General features: G+C 42.3%; 1 protein-coding gene across 2 annotated transcripts in view; it reads right to left on the bottom strand.

The window, feature by feature from the left end:
- Positions 1–25,182, bottom strand: part of lama5 (laminin, alpha 5) — a 135,643-nt gene that overhangs the window by 69,832 nt on the left and 40,629 nt on the right. For both annotated transcript variants that reach the window (XM_036590733.1, XM_036590734.1), the window contains exons 3-7: positions 21,158–21,275; positions 12,956–13,074; positions 12,007–12,177; positions 10,606–10,703; positions 2,914–3,029 (exon numbers count right to left, since the gene is read on the bottom strand). In XM_036590733.1, the coding sequence (XP_036446626.1) occupies positions 2,914–3,029; positions 10,606–10,703; positions 12,007–12,177; positions 12,956–13,074; positions 21,158–21,275 (622 nt within the window). The remainder of the gene's footprint in view (positions 1–2,913; positions 3,030–10,605; positions 10,704–12,006; positions 12,178–12,955; positions 13,075–21,157; positions 21,276–25,182) is intronic.

Below are 25,182 nucleotides of genomic sequence, written 5' to 3'. Positions count from 1 at the left end.
AAATCTGTAGCTTTTTCTGATTAGGTTTTGAAGTCAGAAACATTCTGTTGTACAAAAAATGCACTAAAATACACAGAGAAACACAAAAAGAGCAACTGGAACCTCTTTTTAGTTCAGCGAGGTCCTATTTTTACAGTATGTGAGAGAAGCCAGAAAGGATTATGGCCACTGAGCTCTTAGCACGCCGCTGGATTCTGTACTCCCTGCCAGACCCTCTTATCCACCATCTGATGTCTTACTCTGACCTCAGAGCAGCCTCCACACACTCCCAGTACAGTAAACATACAGCGTTAATACCTTTCTGATCTGAACAGTGTCAAACGACAAGTTCAGCCAATTCATAAACGTGAACGCTGCAGTCAGCTATGTTTACTCACACCACCCTGCAGATCTGCAGCAGCGTCCACTCTGTTAGACCTTTTTGAGACAGAGGTGATATATTTATGGTTATGAACTGGACATAAATAAATACACTATACACAACAGACAGACAGGAACCAACACTACCTGTGTAAAAGTTAACGTGATCTTTTTCAGACACAACAAACAGTAATATGTATATTTATACACAACAAAGAGATTTAAATGAAGGTCTGCAACAACAGAGCACAACTAACACTTCATTACTTCGTGGGTTTTCTCCTTTTATACTGCAGCACTAATCTTACACACCTGCTGCTCACATTCAGGAGCTTCTGAAGGCTCAATCTGAATCAAATGTGATGAATAATAAATGAATTAAAACTGGCCAACGTAGCGTACTGTTAACAGTGATTGTGTATACATGCACTCAATAATCCGATCATAATCAGATTTCTGCAGTTATATGATTATTCAAATGGTCATGTAAACACCATACTCTGATCTAGAAATCCGATTAAGAAATCCGATAAAGAGGAAAGATTTTAGCTCAGTAATCAGATTTCTCAGTGCATGTGAACTCTTACTCCGATTTCTATCAGATCTCTGTCTGCACGAGATCAGACGGACACTGTTGGAGCGGCGCTGAAACCAAAGAAGAAATAAAGGATTTGAATATTGTTCATCTTCTAGATGATGGATGTTCATATTTTCAGGTAAAGTGGTTCGAGGTTTTAAAAAAAGCCATGGCACGAAGTTTGAGTTTTACATTATGTTTACATCACGTCTTCTTCTGTGAGTTTACTGGCTGGTTGCAAATCAGAAATCTGATCAGTTATCAGATTATTGAGTGCACGTAAACACACTCAGTGACTGTGAAGGCTTTTCCCATAATACATTAGAGAAAGACTACAGCACTGCAAACCAGAGCAAGTTCTGGGGTTAAACTTGGTGTTGACCAAATGACAAATGAATGAGCCCATCTCTATGCTGCATCTCGAGCGTACATCACTGATGATAACTTCAAAAAACAGAAAACCTATTAAAAAGTACATATAAAAACACTAAAATATTCTTTTAATTGTAAATATGAGAGGAAATTTAAAAACACACACTCCACATACTCTATACCTACAGGACCTAAACCTGGGCTAAAAGTCCTGTAAAGCAATTATGTAACTTAGAATGAATCCCAAAACGGATTCACTGGAATGGAATGGTCACTGTTGGTGTTACTAACAAATGACTTTATTTCACAAATTCAAATACCGTGCTCACTTCATTCCTAATCCACTGCTACAGATTAGCTGTGTGATAGCTCCCATTATTTTAGATATATCAGTGACTGCAGAGCAAAACAACAGCAGAAAACACTGCAACACAGAAAGGTGTGTGCTGTTTATACAACTTGCGACCGGATGACTCACAATGGGCCATGTAGAAGAGAACACGCTCCACTACATCAGTGTCTGTAGAGTATCTTTTCATGAACGAGAGCTTTTTGAACTTTTACAGTGTCATGAGATATTGGGATCAGCTCACAGAGAGGCATGCACTTTAATTCACACTTATGAATTAAATTAGCCTCTTATTGACCAGGGCATATTTTGGTTTTCCCATCTGAATTTACATGACCAAATCGTATGGCAAATTACTCAGTAACTGCATGAAATAAATGTAAATTTTTATTTTATTTATTTTTTGTAAAGGTTCCCCTCAAATTAACAGAACGTGTTTTATGATACATATCGCTATATGCTTACAATTCACTGCTGAAAGCCAAAAATCTTAGACGCTTTTTGTATTTTTTTATGAAAATAATGTTTACAGAGCAGATCACTGAAGAGACGCCATCTGTTTATAGTTTATGGCCCAGATTTGTGGAAAAATGGGTCGACTTTCAGTAGAACGAAAAAAAACGTTCAGCTTCTTTTATTATAAGGGTTTAAAATTACATCACCCATCTATTAGACTGGAAAGAAGACAGTTACAGCTCTCATACGACCCCCACCTTTAGAATGTAGCTTATGAAATATGAAAGTTTTAAGAATAAGACGAAGTGTGTTTTGGAACCTGTATCCTGCCTTCCGCCCAATGACAGCTGGGATAGGCTCCAGCACCCCACCGCGACCCAGAAGGATAAGCGGTTTAGAAGATGTATGTATGTATGTATGTATGTGTTTTGGAACCACCGGTGGTCTCAAGGACTTGAAGAGGTTAAATTAAAATGATCTTGACAGTAAACTGACAGCAGACTAAAGAAACAAAAGCGCTGTGAAAGGGTTTAGTGCACATGCTGGAAAGACCACACTGGCAGTATATCGCCTTTAGAAATTTGAGCTCATTCATATACAGAGCGTAAAGCAGGATGGGACAGGTAAGTATGTACATGCTCCACTACCAGAGAAGCATGACCAACACCTCCAGCCTTTCTCTCTTTCTTTTTTCCAAGAAAAAGTTTTCTTGGCACCACATTCCCCTCTGCGGGGGCTGCTGAGGGGGTTTTAGAGGTTTAATCTTTCGCTCTCCAAAAGAAAGGAGGGATAAACTCACGTTCACACTCATTGGCGCTGTAAGTGGTTGCAGGTTTCCATGGTAACTGGTTGAATCCGGGGCAACAGTGGTCACATGACGGGCCGCAAGTGTTGTGCTGGCAGTCGCACTGAAGCCTGCATGAGCAAGAGAAGACAGAGAGAGAGAGAAAAGATACACATGAGTAAACAAACATCGGAAAACAAGAAAACAACAGACTGGAATTAATCTGGGAGAGCAGAATGGTAGAATTAGGACGAGAGAAAGAGGGCTGGCTTTTCAATGGGCATCAAATGAGCCACACCAGAACTTCAAGTGGCCCCGTTTGAGTGGGTAAATATCTCCTTGACCTGGTGCAGCCATGACAGCACAATCAGAGAGAGAGAGAGAGAGAGAGAGAGAGACAGAGAGAGAGAGAGAACGAGAGGCAAAGCTGCACAAAGTTTTCATGTGTCATCTGAACAGCTAATGAGTCGTTATCTAAAGCAAGACTATGTTATGCAGTAGTCAGAATGGATTTAGCCAGAGTCAAGTGAAAGTTTATTTCTATAGTGCTTTTTACAGCAGGTGTTGTCACAAAGCAGCTTTACAGAAAAATCCAGGTCTGAGCCCCCATGAGCCTCACCAGTGGTGACAGTGGCCAGGAAAAACTCCCTAAGAGCAAGAAACACTGAGAGGAACCAAGACTCAGAAGGGGAACCCATCCTCCTCTGGTCGACACCGGATAGCAAACAGCGTTAATATAAAATATTAGAATACAAAACGGGGAAAAACAGGTGGAGCAACGGTTAATTAGATAGTTAGAGTTTATGCAGCAGCAGCAGGAGGGTCAGTTCATCCAGGTGAGGTTTGCACAGCTTTGTACAGTGTGAAGCTCCATGGTGGTCAAAACGGTGCAGATCAGCCAACAGAGCTGGAGCTCTGGTGACTCTAGCAGCTCTGGTGGCTCCATTTATCAATTTATCTACTATCTGCTTACTTAAAGCTACACTAAGTAACACTTGGGGATCTGGAGACCTCTCTGGTGGAAATGTGTAATTGTACGCAACACGCAGAAGAACATTTTGTAAAGTCACAGGTGCGACGGACTCCTACCCTGAGCAGATGAATCTGATGATTGTGAGTGCACTGAAAGAGAATTCGAAGGGGTGAGCGAGTGATTTACTACTGTCATCATATCTTCATCAGTATAATGTTGATTCTGCATTTGAGGCAGGTCAAGGTTGTTTATATAGCACCTTTCAAACACTGCTGTCATTCAAAGTGCTTTACAAACGAGAAAATTCATTTCAGTCAGAGAGTTGTTTAAAAAAGTAAACAGAAATAGAAAAACATAATTAAGAACAACATTGAAAAAAAGAGAAAATCATTATATTCAAAATTAAATTAGGATAGTTAAAAAATCCAATTATAACCTAAAAGTTAGGATTAAAAAAGGACTAAAAAATTTGAGACCTAAACATCAGGTCCAAAATGACTCTTCACTTTCAGTTTTAACAAAAAAATCTTATATAGTGCAGCTTTTATGACTATGAATTAGAGCTGCCAAAGTTACTTAATTAATTATTAATGGCTATTTAAATCCGCTAACGTTTTCTAGTTTGCACCATGTGGTTATTGTTATTGAGTGTGGCACCTGTTGTGTAGACGTCCTAACAGCAAGCACTGGTTCAAATGTAGTACGTCATAACATCACAAAGCCTTGTCTGAGCTTGAAATGTAAAGTATGCGGTTCAAGTCAAAGGCTGTGTTCACATTATCAGGCTGAAGTGGCACAAATCAGATTATCTGCCCTAATGTGACTCAGATCTGATGTTTTCAGAGCTGTGTGGACACACAAATCTGATCTTTTCAAATCCGACCTGAGTCACTTTCATATGTGGTCCTAGATCAGATACGTATCCGATTCATGGCCATGTTACCTTCATGTGACGCTCAGATCTGAATTCATGCGCTTTTTTTCCACTGCGCTGCGCCATCATTCAGTGTTACCATGGCAACAGCGCCGAACAGAAGTTAAAGCCTGTAAACGGTGGAAAAGCAGCTCATCTCACCTTTTTCTCCTTCGTCTCGCTCTAATAATGAAGCTGAGAGCTGATCAGAGTTAATTATCTTCTCAGCGAAGCTCGTTCTGCTCGTTAGTTTGTGCTGATGATGAACGTGATTCATTCACGTGACGTTACTGAGTAGGATGAGCTCATGAGGGTCATTTCAGGACGCCGGTTCGTCACATTAATGACAGATTTGAATCACTTACCTAAACGAGTGTGAACCATCATATCAGAGAGATCGGATTTGAGAAAAAATCGGATTTCAGCAACAAAACTCGTAATGTGAACGTAACTCAGCTAATAGCTTCAAACGTGAAGTGGGTCTTTGTCGTACCTAATCAAAGAGATTCATGGCTGTCCATCAGAAAGGGTAAAACATGCATGTCAGAGGTGAAGCATGCCATTGACTAACACTGCATCATGGTCCCAAAATGATGGTTTCAGCAAAGTTCTATGTTAAAGTAATTTTTAATTAGTATTCAAAAATTTCCTGTGGCAATTCAGAAATTTTTAAGCACAACCAGCAGATGGCGTGGGTGTGCATTTTCCCTCAAGTTTCCATTAATTTTATAATCAGAGAGTTCTAGATTTTCCCCAACAAAATACTTTCTACCACCTCATTCTGGTAAAACTAATCTAGCTAATAGCGCTCAGGTCTACTGGTTGCTTGAAATGCTGTCTGACACTCAGGGAAGAATGTGAGGATTGTTTCGGGCTGTAAACTGTTCTCTCAAGAGTGACATACTGATATTCCAAATATGTACACACTCATAACATACTAATCTATACTACACATCTTACTGTCATACAAATGCAGTGATGTGCGGAAGGTTCAGGTTCAGTGCCAGTGTAATCTCTCATCAGGCACGCTCACACTCAAATGCGCTCAGATGACCCAGACAAACCCTCACCATCTGGAATCTATTAACCCTTAAACGCCTCTTAAAGCCCCTCTAAATATGGAGTAAAATATACTGCTACACTGCCACGCGGCCGAGGATCAGTTTAAAGCATAGATAAGCTCTGACTCTCGCCGCGCTAATTACCTCATACGTCTCCTCAGCACTGGCCACTGCAGACACCTGCAGGGCAAACAGGTGGGAGAAACAGGGCCGCGGCCCTCCACCCACAGTCTTCCTCATCTGCTCATCTCCTAAACGGTCATTAACTTATCCTAAGATATTCAGACACATAACTTGCTTATTAGTTTCAAGAATGGGAAAAAGTAGTTTGGGGAAAAACGTAGTACTGGTTACACAACCACCTAGTTAACCAGGAAAACTCAGAATTTAATCGCAATTTCAGTTAAAGGTGGATTCGTCCACAGCATATCAGTGTCAATAGCCTATCTTTCCTACTGTAAGAGAGTTTCATTCATCATTCATCAAGCAATGAAATGAAAATGTCTAAAAAACATTCAGATTTTTGCAGATTTTTGCTGCCCAGCAACTTATTTCCATCAAACTCAATAAAAATGCTTTACTTAATGATGTGATTTCCTGCAAAAACTACTGTCACATAAAGTTTGGTTAACTGACTGTAAGACATGCTGAGACACTGAAACGTTTGATGTTTCCATCTTTAATTTGATGTCGCAACTTGTGCGCCTTTGGCTTCTTTGACTTCCCCCTAACCTACTGAATATGACAGTAAGCTTATTCGGAATGTAATTTTCTTGGAAAAAAACGTTTTAGTTATGTTTTCTGTGATACTGCTAAACAATTTCTATGCTAATTTTGAACAGAAAAAAGTTTTGTTGACATTCATAGGCCCAGTCCCATTTCACCCCTCACCCCACCATTTAGCCCTTAGCCCTCTGTTTTGCGCGTTCACATCTAGGGGTAGGGTGTCCTGATTCTTGTTGAGATAGAGGGGGAGGGTGCAGTGTTGGGGCTACATGACCCTCCAAACTGAGGCTTTTCAGAGACTCCAAACAGAGAGTTATGAGAAAAAAAGAAAAACCTGCAAGATGGAGAACAAGAGACCAAAGAAACCCACAAATGTGAGAATTTACTCTGTTAAAAAATGACGATAACCTTCATATTATCTTGGTTTAATGTCGTTTCAGTGTATTATGGTCTTTTCTTCATAACAAGCAAAAAAAAAAAATCGCTAATAGCGCTAACGTCTCAGTAGCTAACTAGCTAACTTTCCCGTTCCACCTTAAATAGTCCAGCAGTTCTGACGCCTGAAGCACCAGAGTGTAACTGCTGCTCTATTTAAGGTGGAAAAGGAAAATTCAAACAAGAAGCTGGTGAATATCTGACTTCAGCTTCATATCACTGAAGAATTAGGGGTGGGTGATAATAAATAATTGCCCCCCTCTTTGAAGATCATATGATGCCCTAAATGTAACTAAAGCCCAGCAGTGAGGAGCTGAACTTTACCCTCCTCTGCTGTCACTGCAGACTGGCAGGGTCGCCTACAGAGCAGCGCTGGTAGCTGTTAATGAAGTGATGCTCTTTTTATTTGAGGGTCCCATTTCAGAGGGAAGATTTCAGCCACTACCCTTTAACTCAGTTCCAAGGGGTTAGAGTGACACTAAAAAACAAGGATAAAAAGAAGAAATGGGACTGGGCCGTAACAGTCAACAGTTTTCACAAAAAATACTTGCATAGAAACACAGTTACTGTCGTCACGGTGTGCAGAGCAAGCAACTGCTTGCGACTGTTCCCGGTAAGTAGCCAGAATTTGGCTTCATAAAAGAAAGGCTATTGCTAAAGGCTACTTTTGTTAGCAGCCGCCTAATTTGTCACATAACTGTTGTGTTCAACCATAAAAATACTTGACATGCTCATCCTTTCACAGTAGTTACCAAATAATTCATAGGTTAAATAATAAGTAGGAAGTTAAATTACAATACAGTCACCCTTCTCTGTCTGCGCTCTTGGAAGGGTATCACCTTTGTTGCAAAGTCCAACACATAAGGTTTCCATTCTTATCAGTACACACTGAGCAGGTGACCTCTATAAACCTGAATGGGATATGAGCCTTAAATGAATACTTCACCTAGGACTAAAAGGTCCCATATGGATATATACGCTAAAATGAGCTATAAAACAGTGTTTCGTCTTCTCACAAGTACACAGACACACACTCAGCACACACACATGCACAATCACAAAAACATCTGCTTCAGGTCAGTATAATCTCCTGTATCCCTGTGGGCTTTAATATATCAGTCGTGCGAGGGGGGTGAGGGTTTTCTATGCTGATGGCTTTGACACTTTTCCACTCCGTCCGACTCACACATCCTCACACCTAAAGCAGCAGGAATCCCCGGAATGACCGGATACAGCAACAAACCATTCATCAGCACGCTCGAGAGATAGGCACTGCGCAACAGCCTATTTCTCAACCCTGGCTCTGCTACACACACACACACACACACACACACACACACACACACACACACACACCCCGAGAGCCAGGAAAACCTCCTGAAATCTTAAACAAACTACCTTCCAGCCCACTGGCGCTGCCTGCTTCATGTCTAGAAGACTTCTGTGCTTTAAAGACACGTATGCAGAGCGCTTGTGAAGTGAGGTTTGTCATACAAGTTTCAGCAAGATATAATATCTGGAACTGCTACAGAAATAGAGCTCATACACACCGACCAGGCATAACATTATTACCCTGTTCTTCAGTGGTCAGGACCCCCATGGACCCTCACAGAGCAGGTACTATTTGGGTGGTGGATCATTCTCAGCACTGCAGTAACACTGACGTGGTGGTGGTGTGTTAGTGTGTGTTGCGCTGGTACGAGCGGATCAGACACAGCAGTGCTGTGCAGTTAGATTCCATTGTTTTGAAGTAAACGTGTCCCAAATCTGAAAGTCAGTGTGTAACTTTAATTGTGACATATTTTCACATTTTAATAAAAATTATTATGATTTTATGTGTGTACAACTGTTCAAAGCTGCATTTGCTAGTCATGCACTGGCTAGCATTGTTGAGTTATGTGACGTGTAGCGATATGATTGTTTTGTTAGTGACAAAATGGAATTAAATTTAATAAAATAAACATAATTAAAGTACAGGGGCGTTCAAAGCAAAATTATTTTAGTCTAAAGTCCAAGTCAATTAAACATATTTTTTACATATATAATCATGCTTATATACAATATACACACTATATACACATTTTAAAAGAGTTAGCCAACAGTGGGATCATTCATCTTAAAGTCTTAGTCGTGAAACTGAACTGGTCCTAGGCCACTATGTTTACCCTCTGGATTAAATGTGTGTATTTGTGTAGAACTGCTAGGTCTGTGCCAGAGGGCAAGGTGAACCTTGAGTGGAGAAAGAGGAATAACTGCTGAAAGTGTATGCGTGTGTGTGTGTGTGTGTGCGTGTACGAGTGTGTGTGTGTGAGAATGTATTAATGTGTCTGCATTAGCTGCGAGAAGAAGCTAAAACTGGGGGATGTATCAGTACCATATTACTGTTATTTACCTCTGACACACACAGCCGTGTGTATTTCAACACCATATATTTACAACACAACACTGTCTAACACTCCAAGAGCTAAATGTCTCTGCCTCTCTCTCTTTTTCTCTCTCTCTCTCACACACACACACACACACACACACACACACACACACCTGGAATGCCCCCTCCACTGTGTAATTACGAAACACAGAACGTTGATCTGTTTGACAAACTCGTGTTCACGCCAGACTGAGACAAAATACTGCCCTGGTAAAGTAACGGAGACTTATATGCTCCATATCACTGTTGTCGGAAGAAAACCTCGTATCTCCAAAATGGTGACTTTACAGGAGAAGGAAAAAACATACTTTACTTTTAATGGAGGTCAATGGAACCAGACTTTTTCCAAGTCATTCTGTAAAATAAAACGGAGATACGAGGTTTTCTTCCGACAGCAGCGATATGTAATCACAGAGTTTGAGCGTTTCATCTGCCATCACTACTTTTATTCACTTTGAATTTAGCTTTAGTACTTCATATTGAAAAAGGGGTGATCAGATGTCTAATATGAAAAGTAGGGAATCAGAATCGGCCAAGCTTGGAACTGACAGACGTTTGCTTTGAACACACAGTGGGCCAATCCGGTTTATTATATTGAATTGATGGGATTCAAGGCGACCTGTGCTGTGTTTTTGTGAGGTAAGTAAAGTGAGGCAGGTGAGTGCACTCATGCTGTATTTGAATCCTGCTGCATTCACAGACCTACACCTAAACGCTGTAGCATAATGATACACGACACAGGATGCTAAATAGCCAGTTGCTTCCTCCTCTCGATGTACCACTTTGTTGATGTTAAACTGCCAAATGATTTTTTTTGTTTAATTAATTAAATGCAGGTTTGGCGTGTTAAAGAGTGAATAATGTTATTTATTTGTTCACTTGGCTAAAACTGCTAATAAAAATGGGCCAATGGCTAAAAATGAATTCATGATCAATGCAGCTTTAATGATAAGTGATCAAGGCTTTTGAACAACAGTGTAGAGAAGGAAAGACGGGTAAGAAGTTTAAAAATGAAGAGGCTGATGTTTAGAAATATTAGTTATGTTAGGGAATATAGTATTTTATTTAATACAGAAGGTTAAAACAGTATGATTTAAATGTTAATGAATAAGAAGAGTTTTAAAAATAAGATTAAACAAAAGGAGCTAGAAGGCAAACAGCCTGCTCTTACTTGTAGGGGTCGTTGGGGTCTTTTGCATTGCAGGCTTCAGCATGGCCGTTGCACACACACCTCCCTCCAATGCTGACGTCTTTGATGCTGTAGTAATACTGCAGGGCAAAATGCAGAGATTACTTTAATGTGGAAAAGAAAATTCCAGGAGGATTTACTTGATCCTTGCTACATAACACATAAACATGACATAAATGATGCCATATGCTGTCATGAGCTGTCATGACAGATTTTATTCGGTAATATAACAATGTCTTCTTATCATTACCAGTCATTGCAATGACAGATGCCATAATATTTGATGTCCTGTGAGGCTTTGTCACATGATCATTTTCACTAAGTGTGCACTAGATGACATCAAATATTATGACATCTATCATGACGACTACTGGTAATGGTAAGATGACACTAGCCACGTTTACATGTAGCCTAATAATCCATTAATAATCCGACTAATAGCTCAGTTGGAATATAAAATACGTCCATGTAAAAATCTCAGTCGGAATAGTCTAGTCCATTCGGAATACAGTTTCTATCCGACTGATTGAGGTGGGTAATCCTGTAAATAATCTGTTAAATAGAAGAATAATATCCGTGTAAACGTCTGTATCTGATTACATTCCCTATCGGAAAGTTTAAGTCCGTTCTGATCATGTTCGTCACGTCATAGTGAGAGTTTATACCGTTCAACATGGCGGAGCAGAAACTGGTCTGCAGAGGAGACGAAGTTTCTGCTCTGGTCTTTAAAAGACGGCGGTGGGACGGACGTCCAGCTTATGTGTCTCAGAACACGACGTCTTCCTCTCGGCCTTCTTTAATAAGGACATGTGAAGGACGTTTTCCTGAGTCTGACATCATTTTAAAGCGATTAAAAACACAAGCGCTGCTCACTGCTGCTCATCTCACTCTGACTGGACTCACGTGATGCTGGTTGTCATGGTAACGTCTACACTAAGTGGTTCTCCACACATGCGTGTCATTTTGGATCAGAATACTTGTAGCGAGCATGTAGATGAAGGGTTTCATCAGATTGTTGAACAGAGTGAGAATAAACACATCAGTCTAAATCTATAATCAGAATGTATTCAAACGGATTGGAGAAAATCTTTGCATGTAAACACAGACACTGTTATATTACCTGACATAATCTGAATCTGCCATGACATGTTTATGGCATGTGTCAATGTTACAAAGCAGCGTCCAAGTAAAGTTTTACTGAAAACGTGTTATTAGAAAACAACAGGAGAGAATGCAGTAAAATCCCCTGTGACAGAACGTTTCTCACTCGTGTTTTCATTTGGTTCTTCTTACCGTATGTGCCAATCAGTTACACGATACAGTAATACAGAAATACAGATACAGTTCTATACCAGAAACCTGAGACCACTTGTTGTGTCTTACCCGGCGGGTGACGGTGGGGTCTCTCAGGGCTTTGCCCATCAGGTGGCCAAGCAGTGTGTTGGTACGGAGGAAGCGCAGGCGGATGTTGGTGGCTTTGGTGAATTCCCGCAGCACAGGAGAGTAGGAGAAGTTCATAGCTCCAGGCCGCCCGTTAACCAGGGACACCACAATCTTGTGTGTGAGGAAGAGAGAAACGCACACAGACAGACATACATAATAAGAAAACAAGCCTAGAAGTCGAGCATTTAAGACCTGCACATAAACTCACAGACTTTCTGCGGACACTCGTTCAGTCATGATTAGAGTGTAAATCTCTGACCTCATAATAGTTCCTTAAGAAAAATGTTAAATTTGACTATGATTCAGTTTGTTTTTGTTATTTTTGTACAATCACAAATTATAATTAAAAAAGACACTGAATAGCTGATTGCACAAATGTGGCTGGAGGGATTCTCGTCGTGAAATACAGACAGTAAAAACAATACAAGAACAATATTTTATTTGCAATAGTTTATTTTTATTTCATGTTTTATTTAATATTATTAAAATCTACCACTTCAAATCAATCTAGCTGAACTGCTTCTTTCAGATCCATGCATCACAATGCAATGATGCATTTTTACACCCCTACTGGTGACCAAAGTGGCCTGTGAATAAAACTGAGAGCCACTGTTGCATATATATCTATATCTATATCAGTATTTATATCTATGTGATTCTACGTCTCAATTCTTTGTGCAGTGACAGCTCTAGAGAGGTGCTATGAAAAGACACTCATAACATTGGCAACGGGAAATGAATGAAGTTGAACTGGATGATTAAAATACATAACACTGCACTGTAGATATTAGACACATCAGCAACTCAGTGGATCATATATTTACATTATGGTCTCACAAAAGACACAAAAGACATGACAAACGCCGCAGGTCTGGACCCGAGTCATTACCTCTCCATTCTCCAGAGGCACTATACGCGAGTACTCAGTGGTGCAGATGACGTCGTTGTCATGGTAGATGCGCTCGATGGTCCTCTGGCCAAACTGTTCAATGCAGTCCCTTTTGGAGGCTGAAAACATAGAAAACACACAGTGAACGGTGGAAGTAAAGTGTGTTTCTTACTATGACAGAAATAAAGAGAGGAGGCTTTTTACTACATTAATGAGCAAGAAAAATCGCATCATCAATGTTATTATGTACGTAAATAATAAATATAATTGCTGGGCACTGGTGTGAAGCATGATATTACAGATGATGTTAAACGCTAAAGAATAAGAGAAAGAAAACAATAACCTGAATGACACTGTGAGAGTGATGACATGTAACCGTAATCCTCCTGTTTTCTCACACATTCTTGGAATATTTTGGTGCCATTCTAAAAAGTCTTTGAACGACAAGTAATCTTTAACTTGACCACAAATTTGGAAAACATCCATTTGGAAAGCAAAAACAATCCCAGATTAACCCCTTAAAACCCTAAGAGTTTTATTAAGCTATTAACCTTAGGACTCATTCAATAACCATGAATTATTTAACTGATACAGCGCAAGAAAAGATTGTTGTAAGACCATTATAAGATTATAGTAGATACATTATATTAGATCTTAGGAAACTGACAGTCTTGGTCTACTGACAGATAATCATGCTTGTTTCAAGACGTAAGGCTTGAAAAAGCAAAATGATTTGCCAAGACAATAACTCCAGAGTTCTCGAGATCTACAAATACTTAAAAAATCTAGAAAAAAATAATAATTTAACAACCTTACAATCACAAAATGAATGAGAATGTATGTGTGAGTGTGCATGTGATTTGAGATGATTTCAGCTGCCAAGATATGATTTTTTTGCAGCATTCAATATTTCACACACTACACTGCATTAAATTCATTTAACACTATATATATATATATATATATATATATATATATATACACATGTGTGTGTGTGTGTGTGTGTACATATATAGCCATATCAGCAAACTCTACCAAACGTTACTGAGAAGTCAGTGGTGGCATGGCTCCATCACTTATTAGGCTATATTATAGCAACATTATGTAGCAATTTAACCTTAAAATAACAGCTTCAAATCATTTTTAGTAATTGTAGTTCATCAAAAATTGTCTTGGTCTACTGACAGATAATTCTGCTTGTTTCAAGACGTAATGCTTGAAAAAGCAAAATAATCTGCCGAAAGAATAAGACTAGAGTTCTCAAGATCTACAATTCCTTTAAAAAATCTAGAAATAGACTGTTAAATTAAACAATATTCTCACAATCACAAAATGACAAGAGAATGTGTGTGTGTGTGTTGTGTGTGTGTGTGTGTGTGCATGTGTGTGTGATTTAAGATGATTTCAGTTGCCAAGATACCATTTTTTGCAGTGTATAATAGAACTAATATATGTATAGGTAATATGTGTAAGTTATGCATTTATATTGAAATGTGGCCTTTAGACCAGAGGTCACCAACCCTCCTCCAAGAGATCTACTGTCCCGTAGAGTTTAGTTCCAACCTGTAGCTAATACTTATCTGACACTAATACATCTGATCCAGCCAATCAAGAACTTCTAAAGTGGTTAATCAGTTGGACCAGCTGTGGCAAATAGCGGATGAACACCGAGTCTGCAGGAAGGCAGATATCTAGAACCAGGGTTGGTGACCGCTGCTTTAGAGTTTAAGGGGCTAAAGGTTTTGAGATGATTTATCTTCCCAAGACAACACAACACCAGTCACTAAGCTCATTCATCTGTGATTCAAGAACCATGTTTGACTGCATTAGTCAACTAAGGTACTTTAGATAAAATGAACAGAAATACAAACAGAGCAAAGAGACATTTGTACAGTTACACATACAAACGCCCACAGCTCAGGTATTCGGGGTCAACCCCAGCGCATGATGAGGCTCTGGGGAGCTGGAGGTCATGTCTGTATGTGCGCACACACACACACGCCTCTCCAAAAACCTACGAAGAGGGATTCCGCTACACCCATGTTGGAATAATTTTCTATTCAGTACAGTGTATGAACAGCTCTACAGGTAATGCGTATGTACTGGCTGCATTAAGGCTGAGCAGCATGGCAAACATGTAACTCGTCACTTGCTTGACGTGGAGCTGGGCGATATGTCACAACGTCCAATGCAATCTTTTCTCATCCATTTCTCCTCTCTTTCACTCACTCTCTGTACATCTTTACCTCATTTTCAGACGTCTGTATTCTGAGTCACCATGGCGCTCGTGGGCCAGAGGAATGTGAGTTTAGTCCAACAACAGAATATTATGTTTCAGAGTGGAGCGGCGTCACAGCTCGAAATGCCAGCCAGGGACTCAGCGCCTGTATTGTTTTTGATTTTTTTCCTCTTCTCAGCCATCGCCAGGATTGTGTTGCCACCTACTGTATTGTTGGCCTTCACTGGCAGAGCCAAACGACAGAGGTACAGTCAGGTCCACAAATATGTGGACGTTGACAAAGTTATTGTTATTTTAGCTGGCCACGGCAGCATATTAGAGCTGAAATTAAAAATAAATAGCAGAATCTCAGATTCAATTTGAGCATGTTTCCAAATCAGGTGAACTTTGTAGGAGTTACAAGCACACATAGCTCTCCGCTTTCAGGGGCTCAAAAGTAACTGGAGAGTTGGCTCCTTCATGATTGGATGTTTCGCACACATCCCTCATCATTTGTAGATAAAGGGTCTATAGTTGATTTCAACTGTGGCATTTGCGATTGGAATCTGACTCCAAAGAGCTGTCACGTCTCATAAAGCAGCCATCATTACGCTGAAAAATTAAAACTCAAAGAGACACCAAGAACATTTGGTGTGGCCAAATCAACAATTTGTACATTCTTAAAAAGACAGAATGCACTGTTGATCTCAGGAACACCAAAAGGTCAAGAAGACCATGGAGAACAACTGTGATAGATGAAGAAAAATTCTTTCCCTGGTAAGATAAACTTGCACAACAGTTGGCCAGATGGCAAGAACCCCCTCCAAGATGCAGGCGTATCAAGAGAAGATGTTATCAGAATAAACATAGAGGGTTTACCACAACATGTAGAGCTTACATCTAGAAACGCTTGTGCAGTTCTGTACATCTTATAGACAGGCAAAAATCAACCTATGCCCAAATGATGGAAAGAGAACAGTATGGAGAAGGGAAGGAACTGCTCACGATCCAAAGCATACCACCTTATCTGTCAAGCATGGTGGAGGTAGTGTTAAGGAGTGGGCATGTATGGCTGCCAAAGGAACTGGTTTCCTTGGGTTCTTTGATGATGCGTTTGATAATGAAAGCAGCAGAGTGAAGTGTATAAAGTTATACTGTCTTCTCAAATTCAGCCAAATGCTTGAAAACTCCCAGTGCAGATGTACAATAACCCAAAGTGTACTGCAAAAATAGCCCAAGACTTTTTTAAGGCACAGAAATGAAATGCTCTGCAAAGGCCAAGCCAAGACCTGACCTCAGTCCAATCAAGCATTTACTAACAGAAGGTAAAACTGAATGTAAAATGCCCCAAGAACAAGCAGTAACTGAGGACAGCTGCACTAAAGGCCTCTCAGGGCACCACCAATGCAGTAACCCAGCATCTGGTGATGTCTGTGGCTTTAAAACGTAAGGTAGCCATTTACTGCAACCCAGTATTAAAAAATGACAATTGAATTTGCGATTATGTTAGTGTGTCCAATTATTTTGAGCCCCTAAAAGTGTGTGTGTTGGGGGGGGGCTATATATGAAAATGTTTGTCATTCCTACATTGTTCACCCAATTAAGATGTAAATACACTCAAAGCTGAAAGTTTACACCTTGAGCCCATTTTCATGATTTCAACTTCAATATGTTGTGGTAGACAGATATAATAACAATAGCTTTATTGATGCCCAAATATTTTATGGATCTGACTGTGCTGTGTATGCATGTTATTTTTTTCAAGTCAACATGGGAAAAAAATACAATATATATGTATGCCCTTCCTGGATCGGGGCCTTGTCGTGGCGGAAGGGCTTGTGTGGTCTAGGGATCTTCAGAGCTAAGTCGTCGGGAGCAACATGCTCCTGGTAGGGTCTCCCAGGGCGAACAGGCCTGGAGTGAAGACCCAGACTAACTCGATCCAAAAACCTCCATGAAAAACGGACACAGAACATCGTGTACCCTGCCCGGGAGAGGGTCACCGGGACCTACCCCTGGAGCCAGGCCTGGGGGTAGCGTCCCTCGGCGAGCGCCTGGTGGCCGGGCAGCCCACATAACCCGGCCGGGCTCAGCCCGAAGAGGCAACGTGGGGGGACCATGTGGGCCCACCACCCGCAAGGTCCAGCATGTGGGAGTGGTGCAGTGCCGTACAGGCAGTGGGAGATTGCGGGGGGGCCCTTGGTGGCCTAGGCCCCTGCAGCAGAAACTGGCTCTTGGGACGTGGAATGTAACCTCACTGGGGGGGAAGGAGCCGGAGCTTGTGCGGGAGGTTGAGAGGTACCAACTAGATATAGTTGGGCTCACCTCCACCCACAGTATCGGCTCTGGAACCAAACTCCTGGATAGGGGTTGGTCCCTCTCCTACTCCGGGGTTGCACAAGGTGAGAGGCGCCGGGCGGGTGTGGGGATACTCACGAGTCCCTGGCTGGCGGCAGTACAGTTGGAGTTTGTCCCGGTGGACGAGAGGGTCGCCTCAATGCGTATTAAAATCGCAGAGAGGAAAACTCTGACTGTTGTGTGTGCTTATGCACCAAACAACAGGTCGGAGTATTCGGCCTTCTTGGAGCAAGTGGGCGGGGTTCTGGAAAGGGTCCCGACTACAGACTCCATAGTCTTACTGGGAGACTTCAATGCTCATGTTGGCAATGACTGGGAGACCTGGAGAGGCGTGATTGGGAAGAACGGCCTGCCCGATCTAAACCCGAATGGTGAATTGTTATTGGACTTCTGTGCCAGGCATGGATTGTCCATAACGAACACCAAGTTCGAACACAAGGATGTTCATAAGTGTACATGGTACCAGAGCTCCTTGGGTCAAAGGTCAATGATCGACTTTGTTGTCGTTTCATCTGACTTGGGACCATATGTTCTGGACACTCGGGTGAAGAGAGGTGCTGAGCTGTCAACTGATCACCATCTGGTGGTGAGTTGGATCAGATGGCAGGGAAGACTGAGGGTTAACTCCCACCTCCGGGAGAGCTTTTCTCATGTCCCGGAGGAGGTAGGGGACATAGAGTCTGAATGGACCCTGTTCAAAACCTCCATTGTGGAAGCTGCCAGGCGCAGCTGTGGCCAAAAGCTTGTTGGTGCCTGTCATGGCGGTAACCCAAGAACCCCCTGGTGGACACCGGTGGTGAGGGAGGCCGTCAAGCTGAAGAAAGAGGCCTTTAGGGACTGGATGGCCCGAAGGACTCCCGATTCAGCAGATAGGTACCGACATGCAAAAAAGGTGGCAGCTGCAACGGTGGCAGAAGCAAAATCCAGGGCGTGGGAGGAGTTTGGTGAGGCCATGGAAAAAGACTTTCGGTCGGCCTCGAGGAGGTTCTGGACAACTGTCCGGCGACTCAGGAGTGGTCGGGGTGGCTGCGCCCAGGCTGTATTCAGCAGGGGTGGAGAAACTCTGACTTCAAATGAGGATATTGTCGGTCGGTGGAAAGAGCACTTTGAGGAACTCCTTAATCCGGGTGACATGCCTCCCTCATGGGAGTCAGGGTCAGAGGCCTCTGGCGTGTCAAGCTCCATTTCCCTGGTGGAGGTCACTGAGGTAGTTGGCAAGCTCTTCAGTGGCAAGGCACCGGGGGTGGATGAGATTCGTCCGGAGATGCTTAAGGCTCTGGATATTGTGGGGCTGTCGTGGCTGACACGCCTCTGCAATAGTGCATGGACCTCGGGAACAGTACCCTTGGACTGGCAGACCGGGGTGGAGGTCCCTATTTTCAAGAAAGGGGACCGGAGGGTGTGTGCCAACTATCGGGGTATCACACTGCTCAGCCTCCCTGGGAAAGTGTATGCCAAGGTGCTGGAAAGGAGACTTCGACCGATAGTTGAACCTCAGATTGAGGAGGAACAATGCGGATTCCGTCCTGGCCGTGGAACAATGGACCAGCTTTTCACCCTCTCACGGATTGTTGAGGGGGCATGGGAGTTTGCCAACCCAGTCTACATGTGTTTTGTGGATTTGGAGAAGGCTTACGACCGTGTTCCCCGAGATATCTTGTGGGAGGTCCTCCGGGAGTATGGGGTGCCGGGGTTACTACTCCGGGCCATTCAATCTCTCTACGCCCGGAGTGAGAGCTGTGTTCGTATACTCGGCATTAAGTCGGACACTTTCAGTGTTAGCGTTGGACTCCGCCAGAGTTGTGCCCTGTCTCCACTCCTGTTTGTGATATTCATGGACAGGGTGTCAAGGCATAGCCGGGGTCAGGAGGGCATTATGTGTGGAGGCCGGAGGGTGGCGTCTCTGCTATTTGCAGATGATGCCTCCAGCGCACACTGGAGTGGTTTGCAGCTGAGTGTGAAGCGGTTGGTATGCGGATCAGCACCTCCAAGGCTGAGTCCATGGTCTTAGCCCGGAAAAGGATGGTATGCCCACTCCAGGTAGGGGGAAAGGACTTGCCCCAGGTGGAGGAGTTTAAGTATCTCGGGGTCTTGTTCACGAGTGATGGGAAGAAGGATCGTGAGATCGACCGCAGGCTGGGACAAGCGGCAGCAGTAATGCGGTCACTGTACCGGACTGTAGTGGTGAAGAAGGAGCTGAGCCGTAAGGCGAAGCTCTCTGTTTACCGATCGGTCTACATCCCGACCCTCACCTATGGTCATGAGCTGTGGGTAATGACCGAAAGAATGAGATCACGAATACAAGCGGCAGAAATGAGCTTTCTTCGCAGGGTGGCGGGCTACACTCTATTTGATAGGGTGAGGAGCTCGGCCATCCGGGAGGAGCTCGGAGTAGAGCCGCTACTCCTCCGCATTGAGAGGAGCCAGCTGAGGTGGTTCGGGCATCTGATCCGGATGCCCCCGGGACGCCTCCCGGTGGGGGTGTACCAGGCACGGCCTACCGGAATAAGACCCCGGGGTCGTCCTAGGACCCGCTGGAGGGATTATATCTCCAAGTTGGCCTGGGAGCGGCTTGGGGTCCCCGGGAATGAGCTGGAGGAAGTTGCGGGGGACAGGGCCACCTGGGATTCTCTGCTCTCCCAACTGCTACCGCGACCCTATCTGGACTAAGCGGTTAACGATGATGATGATGATATATATATATATATATATATATATATATATATATATATATATGTGGCCAAATGTATGTGGACACCTCTCCAGTAGACACTTGGCATTGCGCATAGTGATCTTAGACTAGACAGCTCGGCCATGGAAACCCATTTCATCAAGCAGAGTTCTAGTGCTCCAGAGGCAGTTTGGATCTCTGTAGTGACTGATGCAACATATGATGGGCGATTTTTTCATTTTTAATATTTACATACATATCAAACATATATGGAAATGTATTTCCTTTGCATATTCCAAAAAAACGCTCAGCTAGCTCAGAGCCCCTTACTAATATTCAAAAATACGTCATGATCCAGAAAGCAGAATGTGTTGATTCACATTGACTTTAAAAGTCTATTCATACAAAATCCAGTTTTTACAGTCAAAAAAATGACGCATATCAAATTTAAGAAATGAACATCTACATATTAATGTCTTCTTACACAACCAGCCCAAAACTGATGGGCTGTAAAGCTACTTAAATTTTAGAATCAGAGTCAGCCAGCCATTATACAGATGTGTAAAATATGTGACTGACCAATCAGAGCTCCGTTGTCGTGGTTACAGTCCAAGCAAATGTGCACTAAGATGGTGGCAGAGAACAAAAGCCTATGCGACAAGTAACACGTTGACGATCAAAGTGTGAAGGTTAAAGGAAAGGTAAGGCGACTGTAACTGAACAGCTGGGGAATGACGGCTTTCTTAAGAACATGGAGAAATCCAGTTTTCTCACAATGTTTAAAAACACACTGGACTTCATATGAAGGTGATATGATATGAACACTATACTGAAAAAAAATTGCATCTAAAATCATCAAACACATTACAGTTGGTGAATATTCCCTAAGAGTGAACGAAGCAGATCACTACACACCAGCAAAGTTCTCATAAGAGCACATCAGTGGTTTACTCACAAGCGAAGAACTGCCAAGGTTGGTAGGTCTTCCCAAAGTCAACAGAGCGTTCCAGGACCCACAGGTCAGGCCTCGGAGAGTTAGCGAACTTGATGAGCACGTAGGCCACATGGAAGAGCTGTTGGAGACATGAAGAAGCAGAAACATGATGAGTATCCTAACACATTCAGAAGGTCCTGCACTGATGTTGAGAACTAACTGTGTGTCAAGTCAAAGCATTTCAGAGATAACTGACACTTTTTTGACAGCTTTCCAAGATCCATAGCTTTTCTATACTCCCTACAGCACAGCTAACAGCATCAGGTGCAGCTTTACATAAAAGAACATTCTTCTTCCATGTAATGTCAAGACACAAACGGAGCCACAGCAGGGTGTGATGCAGGGATTGGGTTTCAGTTAGCATTAGTTAGCATGACATGCAGACTGCCTCCACTGAGAAGCAGCCACAGCAAATGATCCCATGGAGACCAGCATAATCACTTTCATATTCAGGACGGTGAGCTCATGCGGTCAGAGGGGGTAACAGATGTTCTCCCAGGATGACTAAATCAAAGAGACTGTGTGGGACGTCTGCCCTCTCTCAGTCAGTCTTCGTTAACCATCGTCAGACAGCTCCACTCAAACTGTCCCAGGCTAGAAATGTAATAAGACAACGGTATAGAATGGCTCTCGGGAGATGCTCAAACAAAAATCACTCATATCAAGAACCAGTATAACAGTGGAACCTTTCCAGACTTGTCTGTTCTTATTGTTTTCTTTCTACATTTCTCATAAACAGCAGCACAAGAATTCTCTCATTCTCACATTTTATTGTCCACATTCTCGGCTGCTGATTTGCTGTGTCCTGGCTGGTCTTTTTCTCATCCCTTTAGTTTAGAATAGGCACCTGACACACGTCCCAAGTTGCATTCCTACTCTTATCTCTTTCTTCTGTTCTCATAACACTGGGCTACGTTCTCACAAGATCTCCCACTGCACACAGCCAGGACATGCAACAGTTTGACAAAATACAACACATTCTGTGCAAATTACTGTACCTTCCAACTGCATGGCTTTTGCATTCTGCTAGGTTAGTAACCCTGATATTCAAAATAGCATAGGGCAATATAAAATGCATAGGCTTGTGATGATACATGCATCAACACTGAGATGGAAAATTTACTTTACACAGCACTTTAATGAGCAAACGAAACAGATTCTAACTGTGTTGAGCTCGTTATTTAATGTTAAGTGTATAAAAAGCTGTGTTGGTGACAAAAAGCTCCAGTCCGATCTGGACAAACAGAGTATAGGCTACGTTCACATTACCAGGCTGAAGTGGCACAAATCTGATTTTTTGCCCAAATGTGTGTGGTCCTAGATCGGATACGTATCCGATTCGTGGCCATGTGACCTTAATGTGCCGCTCAGATCTGAATTCATTGGCATTTTTTTCCACTGTGCGTGCTCCATCATTCAGCGTTACCATGGCAGCAGCGCCGAACAGAAGTTAAAGCCTGTAAACGGTGGAAAAGCAGCTCATCTCACCTTTTTCTCCTTCGTCTCGCTCTAATAATGAAGCTGAGAGCTGATCAGAGTTAATGATCTTCTCAGCGAAGCTCGTTCTGCTCGTTAGTTTGTGCTGATGATGAACGTGATTCATTCACGTGACGTTACTGAGTAGGATGAGCTCATGAGGGTCATTTCAGGACGCCGGTTCGTCACATTAATGACAGATTTGAATCACTTACCTAAACGAGTGTGAACCATCGTGTCAGAGAGATCGGATTTAAGAAAAAAATCGGATTTCAGCAACAACGTGAACGTAGCCACAGAGTAATGATTGTACATCAGTTTATGGTCTACTGTTGTTTGAGTGTTCAAATTGAGTATTAACTGTTGTTAAGGCATGTATGATCTTTGATAGTTGTGTATTCAGATGAGTTTCACTTCCACAGACACAGCTTAGTTTGTAGACGTCAAGAGTTATTTGTTTTTTAGTTGGCTATGATTAGCATTCTGTATATTAACATTAAACATATGCACTAACTGTGCTGTGCAGGGTCTGTGGCCCATGTTAAGTCAACATTTTGTTGTTTACTGATATTTTATAGCTACAGACAAACATATAATCAGCTTCTTGTCCCTGCAGAAAAAAAACAACAAAGACCAGCATGCATTTCATGTTCGTCTAAGCTGGTTTATGGTGGCCTAGTACTGGTTTGGTGCTGGTTTACCTGCTCACCCAGCATGGTCATGCTGGTTGACCAGCACACCAGCATCCATAACACAACATATAGCTGCTGTCGGAAGAAAACCTCATATCTCCATTTCTGAAGTTTAAAAATACTTGTTGCCCTTTACGTTGTATGTAAATTTAATGATGAATGAACTAAAAGAAATGACTGAAAATGGCTTAGAGAAAAGTCTGGTTCCATTGACTTACATTAAAAGTAAAGCATGTTTTTCCTTCTCCTGTAAAGTTACCATTTCGGAGATACGAGGTTTTCTCTCGGCAGCAGCGATATGCTGGTCTGTGCTGGTTTTTCTAACAGGGGTATCGGACTGTATTCTGAAGCTGCTGTTGACAGAAACAAATAAATAAGAACTGAGTTCATATAAATGAGTTACAGTGAGAATATCTGTCCTGTACAAAAGCTGGAAGTAAGAATTACGTTTGAAATGTCAAGAATTCTCATCCTAATCTCTCCCTAAGTTCTTCCTCCGGGCAGCTTAAGACCTAATGCAACAACATCCTTTTACTTCCTCCCTGACGTCCTATATCAGTGGCGATGACAGCACCGCAACCCACTTAACCCCTTTTACCCCAAACACCACCCCTAAACAAACTCCCACAGCCCCAGTGTACCAACCCCACCAGAGGTGGCGTGTTTTTCAAGCATGTCATTTCCCTCAGTGTGAGCCTGTCCACCAATAAATCCAACAAAAAAACATCTGTGGAAGATTTTATAGGAGAGTGGTCTGCCATGCTTTACTGTCAGCAACGTAGTCGATGATGACTTCAGCTGTGCGGCATGAAAACCGAACTTCAAAATGCCAAACTGAAATCCCACCAGACCTGCCCTCCTGATACAGGTGGGACAAGAGTTGGTGGGGGATGTGGAACATGTTCACTATGGCTTTACAATTGGACTGTGCTGCAAAACTACCAGTAGGCTTAGTTATTTTCATTTTTAAGAACTATTACAGAGAAAAAAGGAAAAAGGTTATATTGTTTTCTTAGATTCAGTGTTGAAAAATGATAAACAATAGCTTTGAGGAGTGACAATTGACTCTTCACTCATGGAACCACCCTATTAATGATGTCATTAGCGCTGTTTAAATAAGCCATAGTCGAAGTAATGCCCTCCAGTGTGAAAACAAAAACTTCTACTATGTTACCCATTTGTCCATTGTCAACATTATAATTGGTGTTTGCATAAAAACAAAGAAACTGAGTTAGTTTAATCTTGTTTTCAGGGTCAGTTTTGATGAATCTATATTTTCTGGGGGGTTTATAGACTTTGGGCCTCGCTAAAGTTGCCTTAGCCACCCAATGACCACCCCATTTTCACAGTCCCAGAATCCCCCTGATATGTAGTGAGGTAGCAAATCTAAACTCCAACTCTAAACTTAAATTAATTTAGTGTTTTGTAAATCATGTCCCTTCATGAAAATAGACTTTCTACTTTGCATCTGGAGCCAAAAAGTGAAACATTTCATTCTTCAACTCCAAATGAAGAACGAGTGGAGGGAGAACAGAAGTAGAGGGAAAAGCAGAGGGAATGTGATCCATCATTCACTCAAAGGCGGTAACGTTTCAAAGCCAAAACTGAGTCAAGGGAGCACCCCCCCCCATTCATCCCTCCATCCCTCCTCCTGCACGACTCACTAACTACACACCACAGAGCACATCAACAGGTGGGATTTGTGAGAGTGTGTATGTGCATGTATAAGGAGGTCCGTACTTGGGCTGCTGGGATTTCCCTTAATGCATTTCTGCAATTAACTAAGGCTGAAATTTCTCTGCCTTTGTTCTGCCTCTG

Source organism: Colossoma macropomum, unplaced genomic scaffold (genome assembly GCF_904425465.1).
Source record: "Colossoma macropomum unplaced genomic scaffold, Colossoma_macropomum, whole genome shotgun sequence".
Lineage (NCBI taxonomy): Eukaryota > Metazoa > Chordata > Actinopteri > Characiformes > Serrasalmidae > Colossoma > Colossoma macropomum.
This window is presented reverse-complemented; position numbering and strand designations above follow the sequence as displayed.